Source organism: Crocuta crocuta, unplaced genomic scaffold, assembly GCF_008692635.1.
Source record: "Crocuta crocuta isolate KB4526 unplaced genomic scaffold, BGI_CrCroc_1.0 scaffold87, whole genome shotgun sequence".
Taxonomy (NCBI): Eukaryota; Metazoa; Chordata; class Mammalia; order Carnivora; family Hyaenidae; genus Crocuta; species Crocuta crocuta.
In genome coordinates, this window is record NW_027532166.1 from 2000957 (window position 1) to 2018301 (window position 17345).

The 17345-nt window shown below is 39.5% G+C and overlaps 1 protein-coding gene across 4 annotated transcripts in view; it reads left to right on the forward strand.

The window, feature by feature from the left end:
- Window positions 1-17345, forward strand: part of ARHGEF3 (Rho guanine nucleotide exchange factor 3) — a 301504-nt gene that overhangs the window by 279808 nt on the left and 4351 nt on the right. For all 4 annotated transcript variants that reach the window (XM_077776708.1, XM_077776710.1, XM_077776711.1 and 1 more), the window contains 2 exons: window positions 5526-5783; window positions 14884-15054. In XM_077776708.1, the coding sequence (XP_077632834.1) occupies window positions 5526-5783; window positions 14884-15054 (429 nt within the window). The remainder of the gene's footprint in view (window positions 1-5525; window positions 5784-14883; window positions 15055-17345) is intronic.

Here is a 17345-nt window from a genome sequence, read left to right on the forward strand (position 1 = left end):
AAATGGCAAATTCTTGGCAAAATTTGTCATTCTATTTAGGCTTTATCTCCTCAAAGTATGGAAACAATTTTTTTCTTGTTACGAATTCATGGCATTGAAAGATAACATGACCTTTGGCAATAAAATAAAGGCACACGTCAAACGGTTACTAGTGTTATATCAAATAAAGTAAAACTAGTTAATATTCAATTTAGGCCAATTACTAATAATATCATTGTTACCATTTCTATTCCAGTAAATATTCAGAGACATATTCTTATGACCACCAAAAAAAGGTGCTTTATTCAAGCTACAAAAACAGCTCTCAAGATAAAATGTAATTTCATAAGCAAGGTAATACTGAACATTGTTAATGTTTAGCACGTATCTGATCATAAGTAACTTCGTAGGAAGTCTTGGTATTATGCTCACCTTCATCCCAAACAACCCATTCTCTTTCCTAATTAAACAAAGAAGTCAACTGTGACCTTTGATTAGGGGTTCTAAATTTCTGGTCTTGGGGCTGCATCTGTGTTTTGTTGGCTACATAATGCAGCTGTTCATTCACTTAATGTGCTTTAGGCCAGGCACACACTCTTGATTTTGCCAGTCCCCACCACCCCCTTTTACTACCTTTCTGTTTCCTTGGAGTCCTTGTGTGCACCACCCCCACTCCAGGTGGTTTTCACTGGTTATGAAGTAGGTAATAAAAGCAGATTACTTCGATGACTTCTTCCAGGCAGGATTAGATCTCTCATCTCTCTGATCCACACATTGTTGCAGAAAAATAGGCAGGAAGTGCCACAGCAGCAAGCATTAAGTCATTCCGCTGTTTGGGGAATGTTGTGAAGGTTAAAAATCCTACCATCGTGTGAGTTCTCTTTATCTAGTTACATTTGTATTTATATTTTAACCTTCCTGTGCCTTCCAGTTCCTACATTTTGATGTAGGATGTTGATGTCGATCTCTTATCCTAACTTCTGCTTTTTTTTAAGTTTTTTATTTATTTTGAGAGCGTCAGGGGAGGGGCAGAGAGGGAGAGAGAAATCCCAAGCAGGCTCTGCACAGTCATCGAAGAGCCCAGAATGGGGCTCAAACCCATGAATCATGAGATCATGACCTGAGCCAAGATCAAGAGTCAGATGCTCAACCTACTGAGCCATCCAGGTGCCTCTAACTTATGCTTCTCAATTATTGCCTTGATCAAGAAACTTTGAGGGTTTCATGACTGAGATAGCTTTAGTTCACAAGTCAATTTTAGCACTGAAGCCAAAATATCCCAAGGGCACCTGAAAGGCAAGCAATGTTCTAAGATGAATAATTTAGAAAATGTGCCTTAATACTTCAGGAGAAGCATTCATCTTATATTTTTGACTCTTATTTCATTATAAACTGTGGTAGATGTTTTAACTTCTTTGGCCTTCAAAGAAATTTCTCTAAAGAGAGCCAGCCAGCTGGAGACAGAGAAGGTGTCATGAGAAGAGACATTCTGCCTCAATATTTCTTAAACTTCCTGAGTCTGTGGGCTGCTTTGATGGGACTTGGGAGGGGAGGGGGGAGGCAGTGAGACTACACTCCAGAATTAGCAGGATGCCTGCTCTGTGTTTGACGAGCTGGCAATATAGGATGACGTGGTTTCCTTAGGCATCATATGCAAATTGTCAGTTCACCCCAGAAGCAAAAGTGTCAGTGTTTGCCTTGTTATTAATTTTTTCTAAAATAAATGTCTGCTACTCTTATTAGGAAATTGGTTTGATCTGGGGGCAGCTTTGGCAGCCCTTTTCTGTACATACTTGGAGGAAATGTGACTACCTCCATTGCTATCTGAACCCTTCAGACATCACATGAGGACTTGCAGCTTAAAGAGCAGCCCAAGATTAAACAACCGGCCCATTGTGACCAAGCCTCATGAGAACGGCCCTTATTGATCAGGCCCCACGAACTGTTAAATGTTTTCCCTCTTTAAACTGCAGATGTGTGTATGCGAGTGGGAACTGTAAACCAAGCGGTACATCTGTTTGAGTTCTGGTCTTTTTAACAGAACAAAATAAACATCTGAGTGGACTTTGAATGAGAAAAAGTCAGAGCCCATTTGACCCATGAAAAATTGATTTATTTGCCCCCCCTCCAACTCCCTCAAGGAAAAAAAGGTGGAAAAAGAAACCCATTTAAACAAGTGAGCCTTCCAAGTGGGACAGGCCTGGCCAGTCCTTTTGACCTTAGAATGAATCAATTACTTGTACTTTGAAGACCTGAAACAGAGTGGTGGTTTTCTCAGGGAGCCGCCGTGGTCACTGAGGATCGTTCTCCTTGGGGGGGGTGGGGGAGCCTGGTCTCATCCACCTCCCCGCCCTCTGTTGTATAGAAACAGCCTTCCAAGTGACTTGCCTTCATGCTAAAGTTTTTTCAGTCATAAAATAATTGATAAGTTCTCATGTTAATTTGGTTCTAATTCCATTTTAATTGTATAGAGAGAGGCAGAGTACATGGAAGCAAAAAATAGATTTGTTCTGTCACTTTTCACAATGTTAGGGAGATAGAATTTCTAAAAGTGAAAGAATTTCCCTTATGAATTCTTGATAGTCTATTTAAAGAGATGTTGCATACTTCAGAGCTTCAGGGGGGAAGGTGGGGGAAGAACACACTTCAGACTGGTTTTGTCTCTAGCTGAGCAAGTGGTTTTGCTTCTCTAAACCACAATTTCTTCAGTAAAAATATCCCGGGGGCAAATAATAATAGCTAGTACTTACTGATTCTGGGTTTTTTTTAATTTTTATTTATTTTTGAGAAAGACAGAGACAGAATGTGAGCCAGGGAGGGGCAGAGAGGAAGGGAGACACAGAATCTGAGGCAGGCTCCAGGCTCTGGGCTGTCAGCAGGGAGCCCAGTGCAGGGTTCAAACTCACGAACCATGAAATAATGATCAGAGCTGAAGTTAGATGCTTCACCAAGTGAGGTACCCTGAGTACTTAATGAGTCTTAACCAGAAGCCAAGCTCACATACTTTTTATCTGCCTTATTTCATTAAGAAATAGGAGGACATTAGTATATGCCTTTTGTAAGGAGGGCAGCTGAGGCTCAGAAGGGTCACCTGATACTGTCCAAGTTAGGCTTTTTTTCTTTTTAACTTTTATTTATTTTTGAGAGCCAGAGAGAGATAGGGCATGAATGGGGGAGGAGCAGAGAGAGAGGGAGACACAGAATCTAAAGCAGGCTCCAGGTTCTGAGCAAGCTGTCAGCACAGAGCCTGACACGGGGCTTGAACTCACAGACCGTGAGATCATGACCTGAGCTGAAGTCGGATGCTTAACCGACTGAGCCACCCAGGTGCCCCTGTCCAAGTTAGGCTTTGAAACACAATTATCTCTGGTTGCAGTCTACCCTCTTAACCACTGTGTTATCACCTCTCGTGTTTGATATTTATATAAGTGAATGTGGATGTATTTGGGAAGCAAAATGTGTACATTCTTCATTCTCTAACAAGTTATAGATCACTTGTGGCCTTTTCTAGCCAGTGAGCTGAACCAGATAGCCTTTCAGGTCATGCCCAGGAAATAAGCACCCTGTCAGGTGTGAACACAGGACCCGAGCTGGATTGGGTTGCCATGGCAGCAGGGGTGGCAGGATCAGAGAGGAATGGCCCACTGGACGGTGAGCAGCAGTGTGGAGCTCCTCACTAGTTTACATCCGACAGTTACTGCTGATTTGTTTCTCTGTAATGAAAACATGCGGCATTTCCAGGTCTTTTTAAAAGACAAGGGAATGGAAATGAAATTAAGAGAGCCTGAAGCTCTTTTTAATTAACTCTGAAAATCTAAATTACAAGCCACAATACCACATCTGGGGGGGGGTGGGTATGTGTGTGTGTAAGTAGCAATTATCATTTACTTTCAAATATAAGGTTGAGGAAAGGATTTCTTCAGCTCTTTTTTAACACAAATAAAGGTTTGTGTGTTTTTGTTTTTTGTTTTTATGACGCGTAAGGAAAGTAGACCTTGCCAAAGAATGTTAAACTCAACAGTGGACTTAAACATTACTTCCTTGGTATCTTTGTGTGGTTTTAGTTGCTGAGAAAATAATTTCAATAAGAGGTATAAAAAAAGCAACAGAATATTTATACTTTGACCCATTGTTCAGATACTGTCACAATTTATTTTTAAGCCATGTTCCTAGACCATCAAATATTACCTAATCTAGTAACCAGTAAGCATTCATTTATTTGTTCATTCAGAATATAAACTTTGAATGTCTGCTGGATGGTAGGTCCAACGCAAAATATTGAGGATGCAGATATTAAAGCCCCTCTTGCCACTGTCTTGCACTGAATCCCTCCATAGGGCAGGTGTCGTGGTAAATGTGGCTTCTTAGTCCAAGGGAGAGAAGCAAACACAGTGGGACCGTTAGCTGTATTTTATTGCCTCTGGTACCTTTCTGGGAGCTGACAGCCTGTGCATTGGGATGGTGAGTCTTGGGTGCCACTAACAGGGAGGAGTGGAAAAGGGAGATGAACAGCCCTTTCACTGGGTCTCTGACTCTGTGTTTGCACAATGTGAGTGATGGGACATGTCAGGGAAATTAGTATTTTGCTGGAAGGAAGATAGAAGAGTTGAAGTGTTCCGAAGGCTTTAAGCTTAAATTGTTCTTTGCATGGTATTGTGATGTTAACCATTAGGCATAGCCAAGAATCTAATTTAAAAGATTTTTCTAGCTGCTTCTTGCATTTAATTTTTTTACTAATTATACTTTTGCTTTATCTTCCTGGAGTTCTTCATAATTAGTCCGCCTTGGAATCAGGTAACCTTAAACTAATATAGAGATGCTTGCACCAAGCCATGCAAAGGGCTGGTCCGTGGAGTCTGACACTTTGCTTTCTTTTTATGCCACTAGGTCTTCTAGATGAATTTCTTATGAATAATTTTAAAAGAAATCGTGCTTTATTTTGTTTTTTAAAGATAGGAGGCTTTCCCCTCACCAGACACTTTTGGAAGTTCAGGAAAATTTTGAGCTGTATGTGTATACAGTTATTCTGGTTCTTTTGTTTCTAGCTTAGATTGGCAGAAACGCAAACAAATTATGATGAGGTCTTCACAATCAATAAAGTAAACATGCAGCTAAGGAAATAATGTCCCTCAAGTAAGCCAAAGCCTAGAAACTGTTCATTCCCTGCTATTTTAAAAGTTCTATTAGGGACAGCTGAGTAACTCAGTCAGTTAAGAGTCCAACCCTTGATTTCAGCTCAGGTCATAATCTCATGGTTCATGAGTTTGAGCCCCAAGTCAGTTCTGTGCTGACAGCGCAAAGCCAGTTTAGGATTCTCTCTCTCCCTCTCTTCTCATGCACGCCCTGTCTCTCTCAAAATAAATAAACTTTTAAAAAAATTCTTGATTGAAAATTCCACTGGTCTGTCTCTTCCAGCCGTGCAGATAAGGGAATGTTGGCCAGGCCTGGAGACCAGTTTTGTTCAGTCCCCACATGTAATACTAGCCCGTAGCTTCGGAGCACAATTAGTTCCACACTCTAACCTTCTGTTGACATTCCTTTCTTAGCTGCCTTGTCTCAGCTCCTATGACAGCTACTGCAGCAATCAAGTAGCTGCCAAGGCTCTGCTGGATCACAAAAAACAAGATCACCGAGTCCAGGATTTCCTACAGCGATGTTTAGAATCTCCCTTTAGCCGCAAGCTGGATCTCTGGAATTTTCTCGATATTCCAAGAAGCCGTCTAGTGAAATACCCACTGCTTCTTCGAGAAATCTTGAGGCACACACCAAATGATAATCCAGATCAGCAGCACCTGGAAGAGGCTGTAAGTTCCTCTGTTTCTTTCTCTCTTTCCCTATTGTTTTCTCCCATAGTGTCTAAGAGATTGGGTGAGTGTGTGAATGAAGGGTCTCTGGGGACATGGGACCCAGTAGTCTTGGCTTCCAGGCGTGGCGCTGCCAGTAGCCATGTTTTTATTTTGCAAGTCACTTCTCTCTCTGCTTCAGTCTCCTAACCTATAAAATGCAGTGTTTACATGAAATACCCTGTAAGGTCCCTTTGATTTCTAAAAGTTCTTGTTTCTGTATAGGTGCCTCTCTAATCTATAATTACAATTAATAATAAACTGTAATGTTTGTTCCAATGGTTGTGAGGGTTAACATCTCTGGAGATTTAAAAAAAATTTTTTAATGTTTTTATTTATTTCTGAGAGATAGAGAGAGGCAGCGTGAGCAAGGGAGGGTAAGAGAGAGAGGGAGATACAAAATCTGAAGCAGGCTCCAGGCTCTGAGCTAGCTGTCAGCACAGAGCCTGACGTGGGGCTCGAACCCATAAACTGTGAGATCATGATCTAAGCCAAAGTCGGCTGCTCAACTAACTGAGCCACCCAGGTGCCCCTGGAGATTTTAAATTGAATGTCTTTGTATAGTGAGCAAATGGGGGTTGCCTCTTCCCTTAGCCCCTGAGCCTGTTTGTAAAGTCGACATCTATTTCAGATCCAGCTCTCCTCAGCCTATGATTGCAGTGAGGGACCTAGTCCAACCTCCTGCTCACCAGCAAATGGTCATTAAATATGAGGAGAGATAGAGTCTTCCTTAGTAGCAAGAGAAGACTAGGAAAAAGTGGGTCCATATCATGAGAATACTGTAAACGGTGAGTGTTCTGTCCGGAGAGCTTGGGTCTGATTGGGGTGCTCTGTGGGACAGGGCAGATGCAACGGCAGGCCAGGGGGAGCCAGGGCCTTAGCAAAGATCTGGAGAAATGACAGGACAGGTAATGTCTGAGGAATACTATGGGTCACTGGGCCCAGAGAAGAGGATACTCTGAGGAAGCAGCAGGAGAGAAGGCTGAGGATGGGGGTTCAGATCTTACCATGAGGATTTCAAATAGAATTTGAAATTCTAGAATTTTCAAATTCTATTTGAAATCCTTTCTTGTGATTTGTTTGTCTTTTTCTTTTTTTTTTTCATTTTTTAAAGTGTTTATTTATTTTTGAGAGAGAGAGACAGAACATGAGTGGGGAAGGGACAGAGAGAGAGGGAGACACAGAATCAGAAGCAGGCTCCAGGCTCTGAGCCGTCATCGCAGAGCCCAAGGCGGGGCTCCAACTGAGGAACTGGGAGATCATGGCCTGAGCTGAAGTTGGACACTTAACCGCCTGAGCCACCCAGGTGCCTCTCTTTTGTTTTCTAAGTAGCTAGGATTCCAGGTTCACATTCCAGCTGTATCACTGACCAGCTGTGGAAATGTAGATGCGTTAGTCTCGTCTGCAGGACGGGGGACAGAAGAGGAAGGAACTAGGGGCAGGTAGTTGAGAGGATGCTGCAGAGATCCAGGCATGCAGTCATGGAAACATGCTCTGGGAGGAGCCATGGGGATGGAGCCCTAGAGACCAGATCAAAGGGCTCATTCCCTGACTGAATATGGAACAGAAAGAGAATATGCATAGATGACTTGAAAATCGAAATCCGTGAAACCTGCTGAACAAACTGCCTATCTCCTCCCAGAGAGGGGTTTAGTAAGTAGTAGTCACAGTAATAATAATAATTAGAGCAATACCCGCTGACTTTTCTTGAATATCTAGTATATCAGCTTTATATAATCACTTTGTAGGTTATGTATCTCATTTAATCCTTATAATAACCTATAAGATAGCTATCCCTGTTAGGACCATATTCCAGATGAGGCTTGGAGGGCTTAACTAACTGCCTAGAGCCAGAGCCAGCAAGTGATGAGGTTTGTGTCTGAAATCTGCTGGTGTGGACTGCAAATCCTGTGTCTCTTCCACTTCTTTATGATCCTACACCACAGAGCTGAAAGCCTGGATGCTTCATTGAGTCCCCCCTGCCTGTAGAATTGCAGAAAGCTATCTGGGGCCACCAGGCTTTGTGGAGAGGCCTCACCAGTGCCAAGCTGGGCCAGGTGCCTCCTTGTAGGAATAGTGAAGACTCTCTTGACTGACGGCAGACACACACAGACCAGGTCCCCAGTCCAGCATAGATGGGGGACATAGGCGCTGGGCATGAAGCCCATGTCAGTTCATCATGTCTGTTTTTATTACTGGGAAGAGTACAGTAGCATTACCTCCTCTCCATATTTCATCCCAGCAAGTGTGTGGTCTGCAGGAATGAAAACAACATGGAGCTCGAGCTAGTTTAAATAATTACTCTTTTGAAACACGTGAACTTGCTCTGAGCTTTACTCTTAAGATTTCTTCTTTTTAATATGCAGCATGAAAGAATAATGCTGTTTTTGAGATCACCCAAGTGAGCTAAAGTTTAGGTTTAAAAACAGATTAGAATATGATTGTTTGCAATATGAAAGGATGGACCAGTTTCCCTAGTGCAAAAAAAAAAAAAAGTGATGTCATTTTTAAAAGTTGAATCTACACCTAGTTAGTTACTAAGGCAGATTTGTGTGTGAGGAATGGAATACCTGCATTTCAAAATATCTGCAAAGCAAGTCTTCTTAATGCCCATTTACACAATGGAAGCACAGCAGCGTTTTGTTTTGTTTTGTTGTCTTTTCAAATTCCTCTGGGCATTACCCCAGATGAGCAGAAATATTTAGCCGTGTACTCTTGGGTACATTGTGAATGCTTGATTAACATAAAACCCATAGTACCAATGTAGCTTGAATTACAGATTCCCTGAATAAATTTTCCATCTCTGAAAAGGGAAAGATCAGAGAACTCTTAATACATTGCTTCTACATCAAGTGTCCAGTCTCCTGATTAGGTCTAAAAAAAAAAAGCCTTGCTTTTACTGCAGTGTATAAACTACCGCATTTTTATTAGAATTTCTTCATAGTAAAAAAAAAAAAAAGAATTTCTTCATAGTGTTTTGGAGGGTTCATAAACGTTTTCCCCAAAAGAGAACATTTTTAAATAGAACTTCGGATATTCAGATATTCCAGAGGTCTGGTTGTTTAACATTTTAAATTCTGAGAATCATTTCAGCCAAACCCTGATCTGGCAGACCGTCTCTTCCCTCTGCCTACCACTGTTCCCCNAATGAGAACAGTCCTGCTGTTCCTGAGGTGCTGGCTGCTATTCCTGGTTCACGTCACAAGCCTATGAATAGATGATATTACTGCTCAAGGAACTAGACAGGGTTTTCAGCTTTCACTTTGAGCCTGACGATTACAGGCTGTGTGGATTTAACCCCTGTTCTGTCACCAGATACCTGTCATCATCTTGCTTTACCAGTCCTTTCCCTTCAGCCTGAACCCTGATGAGAGATGCAACAATAAATTTAACCTAAATGCAAAGCTACTGTGACTATTGGCAATGCAGTCTGCTTGCTATATTCAACTTTATTCCTTGCTGCAATTCTGCAAAATAAATTCCTCTCAAGAGCCAGTGCAAAAAAAAAAAAAAAAAAAAAAGAGCCAGTGCAAACATTAGATGTTTATGGTATACAGGTGGATATAACTAAGAGACATTATTTTTAATAAATTAAAGCAGAACCAGAGGTGCTATTATAATGTCGACAAAGAATGTGGAATTAACAGTGATATATTCTATTGTTTTGTCTCTTTTTTTTCAAACACCAAAGAAGGACCTAGCATTTGACAGTAGTCATAGCTGCCCAGGAACCACTGCAGTGTTTGAGCTTATTAATGTTCATGTGATGTGCCAGCTGTTCAGTTTCTGAGTTAAATTAGGAAGTGAACTTGTATTTATGCCTATAGTACGTCATCTTTCTGGCTTCCTGGTTACTTGCAGGAAACTCAGAAAATTGACTGGAGACCCATTTAATTCCAGGTATACCTAGTAATAGTAAACTCTAAGAAGAGCCACAGCAATTAGTGCTACTGCTTTAAAAACAAGGGAAAAGTATGGATTCCACTACATATTAAAAATGTTGTAAAGTAAAAGATCAAGGTAGACCAGGTGCCTAGATGACTCTGTTGGTTGAACCTCTGACCCTCTGTCTGAGCTCAGGTCTTGGTCTCGGGGTCATGAGTTCAGGCCCCTGTTGGGCTCCACATTGGGCTTCACACTGGGCATGATGCCTACTTAAATAAGAAAAAAAGATTAAGGAAGACATAAAACAGTTTGTCAGATACCTCTCATGAATTTTTAAGCTTCTTGAGGGCAAGGACCCTGTCTCACTTCTTTGAATGCTGCCATCTAGTTCTGCACTGAACACACACTCAACAAGCATTAACTGAATTTGAAGGAGGAGTCATAGCTTTAGTATGTGTTATGAAATTTCTTTTTTTTTTTTTTAATTTTTAAGTTTATTTATTTACTTAGAGAGGCAGAAAGAGAAAGAAAAAGCAGGGGAGGGGCAGAGAGAAAATCCCTAGCAGGTTCCATGCTGTCAATGAAGAGCCCAAAGCAGGGCTCAAACTCATGAACTGTTGAGATTATGATCTGAGCTGATATCCAGAATTGGACCCTTAACCAGCTGAGCCAGGCACCCCTGAAATTTCTTTTTTTGGTTGTTTTTGAAAGTAACAATAACCAGTCATATTTGAAAACCAAGAGAGGAGAAAAAACAAACAAAGAAAGTTTGTGGACCAAAGTGTTCTCTTTATTGTTTTATGTTAAAAAAAACTCAGATTAATTTCATAGGGTTTATATTTAATATCAGGTTGACTTTAAAGTCCAAAAAGATTATTTTATGATATAAAAACCCTGTGTTTTTTTAAAAATGATATGTAATTTTTTTTATTGTCAAAGTAGTATTACCACCAAACTTTGGGAAATAGAGGAAAAAATAAATGAGCTTTGAAACTCATAATAGCTAAAGAAGTATACAGATTATGCATCTGTTCATAGGACAGACTTCAGCTCAGAGCTGTAAGATCTTCTGTCAAACTTGCATGGAAGTGCCAAAGTTATAACTGGGTAGAAGTTTTTATCCAGTTGGCTTTGGGCAGAAGGTATCATTTCATTAGCATGTGAAAAATAATCACTTAACACTTAGATTTTACTGCCAACTTAACACATTACAAGATGTGGTAAGTTCTCATGGAGTAAAGGCCTCTTTTAAAAACTTGCTTTTCAGAGAGTGGTTTGTTTTTCCATTAAGTAAGTAAATGTGACCAAGAAGAGTCCTTATTAACATTTTTCATCTGTTAAGTTCTTTCCTGTTAATACCACCGCGAGTCCTGGGCTGCAGGGGTGGTTCAGTATTCACAAATAAATCAGTGTGATATACCATATTAATAAAAAAGGATTCGAAACATAGGATCATTTCAGTAGATGCGGAAAAAGCATTTGACAAAGTACATCATCCATTCTTGATAAAAACCTTCAACAATGTATGTTTAGAGGGAACATACCTCAAAACCATAAAGGCCATATATGAAACACCCACAACTAATATCATGCTCCATGGGGAAAAACAGAACTTTTCCTCTATGGTCAAGATCAAGACAGGAATGTCCACTCTCACCATTGTTATTTAACATAGTCCTAGAAGTCTTAGCCACAGCAGTCAGACAACAAAAAGAAAGAAAAGGCATCTGGGGTGCCTGGGTGGCTCAGTTGGCTAAGCCTCTGATTTCAGCTCAGGTCATGATCTCACAGTTCGTGGGTTCAAGCCCTATATGGGGCTCTGTGCTGACAGCTCAGATCCTGGAGCCTGCTTCCAATTCTGTGTCTCCCTCACTGCCCCTCCCAACTCGTGCTCTGTATTTCTGACCCTCAAAAGTAAATAAACATTTAAAAAAAAATTTTTTTTAAGAAAAGGCATCCAAGTCTGCAAGGCAGAAGAAAAACTTTCACTATTAAAGATGACTTGATACTCTATACAGAATATTCAAGACTCCACCAAAACACTGCTGGAACTGCTAAACAAATTCACCGAAGTCACAGGATACAAAATCAACATACAAAAATTGGTTGCATTTCTACAAACCAGTAATGAAACAGCAGAAAGAGAAATTAAGGAATCAACCCCATTTATAATTGCACCAAAAATAATAAGATACCTAGGAATAAACCTAACCAAAGAGATGAAAGACCTCTATTCTTTTTTTTTTTTTTAAGCTTTACTGTCTTTTTTTTTTTTTTATTTCTAGGAGAGAGAGAGCGTGAGCAGGGGAGGGTCAGAGAGAGAGGGAGACACAGACTCTGAAATAGGCTCCAGGCTCTGAGCTGGCAGTCAGCACAGAGCCCGACGCGGGGCTCGAACCCACGAACCGCGAGATCATGACCTAAGCGAAAGTCGGACACTTAACCGACTAAGCCACCCAGGCGCCCCGAAAGACCTCTATTCTGAAAACTACAAGACACTGATGAAAGAAATTGAGGATGACACAAAGAAATGGAAGACATTCCATGCTCATGGATTGAAAACACAAATATTGTTAAAATATCTATGTTACCCAAAACAGTCTGTACATTTAATGCAGTCCTTATCAAAATACCACCAGCATTTTTCACAAAGCTAGAACAAACAATCCTAAAATTTGTTTGAAACAATAAAAGATCCCAAATAGCCAAAGCAATCTTGAAAAAGAAAAGCACAACTGGAGGCATCAGAATTCCAGACTTCAAGTTTATATCACAAAGCTATAGTGATTAAAGCAGTATCGTACTGGCATAAAAGTAGGCATATAGATCAGTGGAACAGAATGAAAACCCAGAAATAACCCACAACTATTTGGTGATCTAACCTCCATCAAAACAGGAAAGAACATCTTATGGGAAAAAGACAGTCTGTTCAACACATGGTATTCAGAAAACTGGACAGCAACATGCAAAAGAATGAAACTGGACCCTTTCTTACACCATACACAAAAAACCCTCAAAGTGGATTAAGGACCTACGTGTGAGACCTAAATCATGAAAATCCTAGAGGAGAACACAGGCAGTAACCTCTTTGATATAGGCTGTAGCAACTTCTTTCTACATATGTCTCCTGAGGCGAGGGAAACAAAAGCAAAAATAAATATTGGGACTTCATCAAAATAAAAAGCTTCTGTACAGAGAAAGAAATAATCAACAAAACTAAAAGCAACCTGCAGAATGGGAGAAGATATTTGCAAATGACATATATGATAAAGGGTTAGTATCTAAAATATATAAAGAACTTATAAAACTCAAGACCCAAAAGATGAATAATACAATTAAAAATGGGCAGAAAATAATAATAGACATTTTTCCATATGGCCAACAGACATAAGAAAATATGCTCAACATCACTGATCACCAGAGAAATACAAATCAAAACTACAATAAGATATCACCTCACACCTCTCAGAATGGCTAAAATCAGCAACACAAGAAACAACAGGTGTTGGTGAGGGTGTGGAGAAAGAGGAACCCTCTTGTGCTGTTGGTGGAAATGCAAATTGCTGCCTCCACTCTGGAAAACAGTATGGAGCCTCCTCAAAAAGTTAAAATCAGAACTACCCTACAATCCAGCAATTGCATTACTAGGTATTTACCCAAAGAATGCAAAATGCAAATTCAGAGGGATCCATACACCCCAGTGTTTACAGTAAGCTGCATTATCTATAATAGACACGATATGGAAACAGTGCAAGTTCCACCAACTGATGAATGGATACAGAAGATGTGGTATACATATACATACACACAATATATTATTACTCAGCCACAAAAAAAGAATGAACTCTTGCCATTTACAATGACATGGATGGAGCTAGAGAGTATAATGCTAAACGAAATAAGTCTGAGAAAGACAAACACCATGTGATTTCCTCATATGTGGAATCTAAGAAACCAAACAAACTAGCAAAGGGGAGAGAGAGGGAGAGACAGACGGACAGACAAAGAAACTGACTCTTAACTATAGAAAACAGACTAATGGTTACCAGAAGGGAGGTGAGTGGGGGTAGGTTGAATAGGTGATGGGGATTAAGGAAGACACTTGTGATGAGCACCAGGTCTGTATGCCAGTGTTGAATAACACTACATTGTACACTTGAACCTAATATTACACTGTATCTTATCTAATTGGAATTTAAATGAAAACTAAAAAATAGTGGTCTTTTCACTATTAGAGGACAGAGGACCCTGCTGAAGAAGTCATCATGTTCCCTTTGGTTGGTGTCATTGAGTTTTTACTCAACTAACTTCTTATTCCTTTTGTTTTTAGCATTTTCTAACTTTTAGACATATTATTCATGTGATAGAACAACACATCAGAATAAAGGCCCACTGTGTGTATATGAGTGCTGTACTCTTGTTGCTTTGTTTTGTTTCATTCTCTATTAACAACAGTGTATCCACCATTGCTCTGAAAACCCTTTGCCCCTAACTTATTCACATGTGCTTTAGGCATGGGTGTGAGTGTAAATATAGAGACAAACGGTTCCCATCATGATGTGTTTTCTTTCCATTTCTAGTTCTCTGTCCTTTATAAATCATTTGTGCTTATCACTAAAAAGATATCCAAACCATTTCTTCACACCCAATTTGCAAATACTGTTTTTAGGTTAGATTGAGTACCTGTGGAGAGACCTTGAAGCTGGGTTCAAATCCCCAAAGATGATCCCTTCTTGGGACTACTACATTCTGCTTTGTTTTCTCTCCTTGGCTGAAGGTTTTAGATGCCTATGTTTTCAACATGGTAAGCATGGTTTAAGAAATGTGCAACATAGAGCTCAGTAGTTATGAGTCCTGCACATTGAAAACTGTACCTTATATCTCTTCCTCTCAGATAAAAGTATGTATCAATACCAATTTAATAAACAAATATCTGTATCTGTATACAAATATATACGTATGAATAAGTATATCTATGTGTACGTGTATAGATGGTAGACACAATATATTAAAAGCATTTATTTATTTTTGCCTTTTCCCAAAACAGCAAGTTAGATAACAGAATCCCAGAATTAGATGCAAGTCTATCTTGGTGACCTTCTAGGCTAAGCCCCTGGGACTTGCTGATGTGGATGGTTTGCTTACTTCCCCCATACTTTCTTCTTTGTTTCCATAGATAAACATCATTCAGGGAATCGTGGCAGAAATCAACACCAAGACTGGGGAATCTGAGTGCCGCTATTATAAAGAACGGCTTCTTTACTTGGAAGAAGGCCAGAAAGACTCTCTAATCGACAGCTCAAGAGTGCTGTGTTGTCATGGAGAACTGAAAAACAACCGAGGCGTGGTGAGTGGCTCCTCTTCTTCAGTGGTCTCTTCCTGGGTGTCCAGGGGGAAAGGCCATTTGATACCAAGCCTCCTGTTACTGCACCTTGACCATCAAGCATCTTCAGACAAAAATTGATTTCCAGTGTCTTTTATATCACAGGATCCCATATATATATACCTTGTATATATGTATTTCTATATTGTGCATATAATTTATAAATAATATGGATTGGATGTTTCTAACTTACTATATATTTATATGTATTACACAGGTATATATTATATATATGTTTTAAATTTCACAGCTTAGTACATATTCAGGAAGAATTGGAAACCAACATAGGGTTGCCAACTTTGTATTTTGTTTGATCATGACCTTCAATAATAAATGCAGAACAGCTAATATGTCCTCCCACTTTGATATAAGAAAATAGGGTGTTAAAAGTATATGATCTCAGAAAAACAGCTCTTAAATTAAAACTCTTAGTTATATGAGAAATTCTTTGCTTTTTTTTTTTTTTGGATAGGTCCCCATCCACAGACTGCCATTTTAAGGCGAGTTTTTGTTTTTTTAAAACAATAACCTGGGGCACCTAGGTGGCTCATTCGATTAAGCGTTCGACTTCGGCTCAGGTAATGATCCCACAGTTTGTGGGTTTGAGCCCCACGTCGGGCTCTGTGCTGACAGCCAGCTCAGAGCTTGGAGCCTGTTTCAGATTCTGTGTCTTCCTCTCTCTCTGACCCTCCCCTGCTCACGCTGTATCTCTCTCTCTCTTTCTCTCTCTCTCTCAGAAATAAATTAAAAACATTATTAAAGAAATTAAAAAATAAAACAATAACCTACCCTGTATTGGCTATATCTAACTCTGCCCAATTTCCTGACTTTTATTCCTGAGTAGATATTGAAATTGCTCCTCCTCTCCTGTCATAGCAACTTGGACAGATCTCCCTGGAGCACTTACTACCGGGAGTTGTAATTATCCATCTGTCTGTCGGTATCTTCCATTATGCTATAATCTTTTAGGATGGAGACTATGTCTTGTTAACCCCCAGCACCTATTGTGGGGATTGGCACATACTAAGCACTCAGTAATATTAGGTGAATGAGTGAGTGAATGAATGAATGTGAATGTTTGCATAAAGAAAGAATGGATTTGAATTTTATGAGAGTTCCAAATTCATTTAACTCACCAGGCTACTTTTAGAAATAATGCTAGAATATTAGAAATAATAGAAATTAATGCTAATATGTATATCACATATTATAATTTTTATGTATTATACATTAAATGTATATATAATGTATAGATTTTATTATGTATAATATATATTTAAATTCAATGTTGGAAAAGCCATTGAGAAAGAGAATCTCCACTTTTATTGTATTTCATCTTCAGTATCTAGTCAACCCTTAGAATGGAAGCCAAAACTAGATTGAATAGTTCTTAATAAAGCTTTGATGATTCAAAGGACAACCTTTGACCTGGAATATGGAGTGGCATTTGTGAGCAGGCTCAAAAATGTTATTTGAAATCACTAAGTATATGTCAGAAGCACCCATTATCAGAGCTACTAGGGATCCAATCAGCTGATGGTGCAACAGAGGTAATGAGACAGGTCATAGGCCACTGCTTGAAGAAGGGTTTCTGTTTGACTACAGACTTACTGATTGATAGAAAGCTACATTCCGCTTCTTGCTGATTTTCAGAAAGCATCAGTCGACTTCTAATGTCTGGTACTCTGGCTTCTTGAACATTCTTTGTCAGAGCCCTGTGGAAAATAGTTGGGAAGATTTATCGTTTCTGAGATGAGGGCCTATTCTCTTTTTCTGTCCATCAGTCAAGGACTGAGACTCTCTCTGATTGGATGTGCTTAGGGCATTAAAAATGAACCCTAGTTCATATTTCAAGCAGTAGATTTTTTCCAAACAAAGATAGTAGTTGGGGTGGGAGGTTTGTTTTAGTTATTTTTTTTCCCAACAGAATCATGGAAGTCATTCAGAACCAAGTTCTGTATCAAGAGAAAAGCTCTATCATTTGAGAGCTAAAAGGAGCTGAGACTATGAAGGGGAATTCTCAGCAAACACTCATAAATAAGGGATGTTTTTCAAAGATTTCCCAATGAGTTCAAATTGTCCACCTTGGCTAGAGGATTGATTGAAGTAGAAACATTATAAAAATCTCTGATCATGTTTGCGGTGACCAACCCCTTCTCTGTCCATCCCTAAAAAAAAAAACTCAACGTTTTTACTACATTCCTTTCTCTAAAAAAAAAAAAAAAAAAAAAAAACCCCTTAATTTGTTTTTTTTT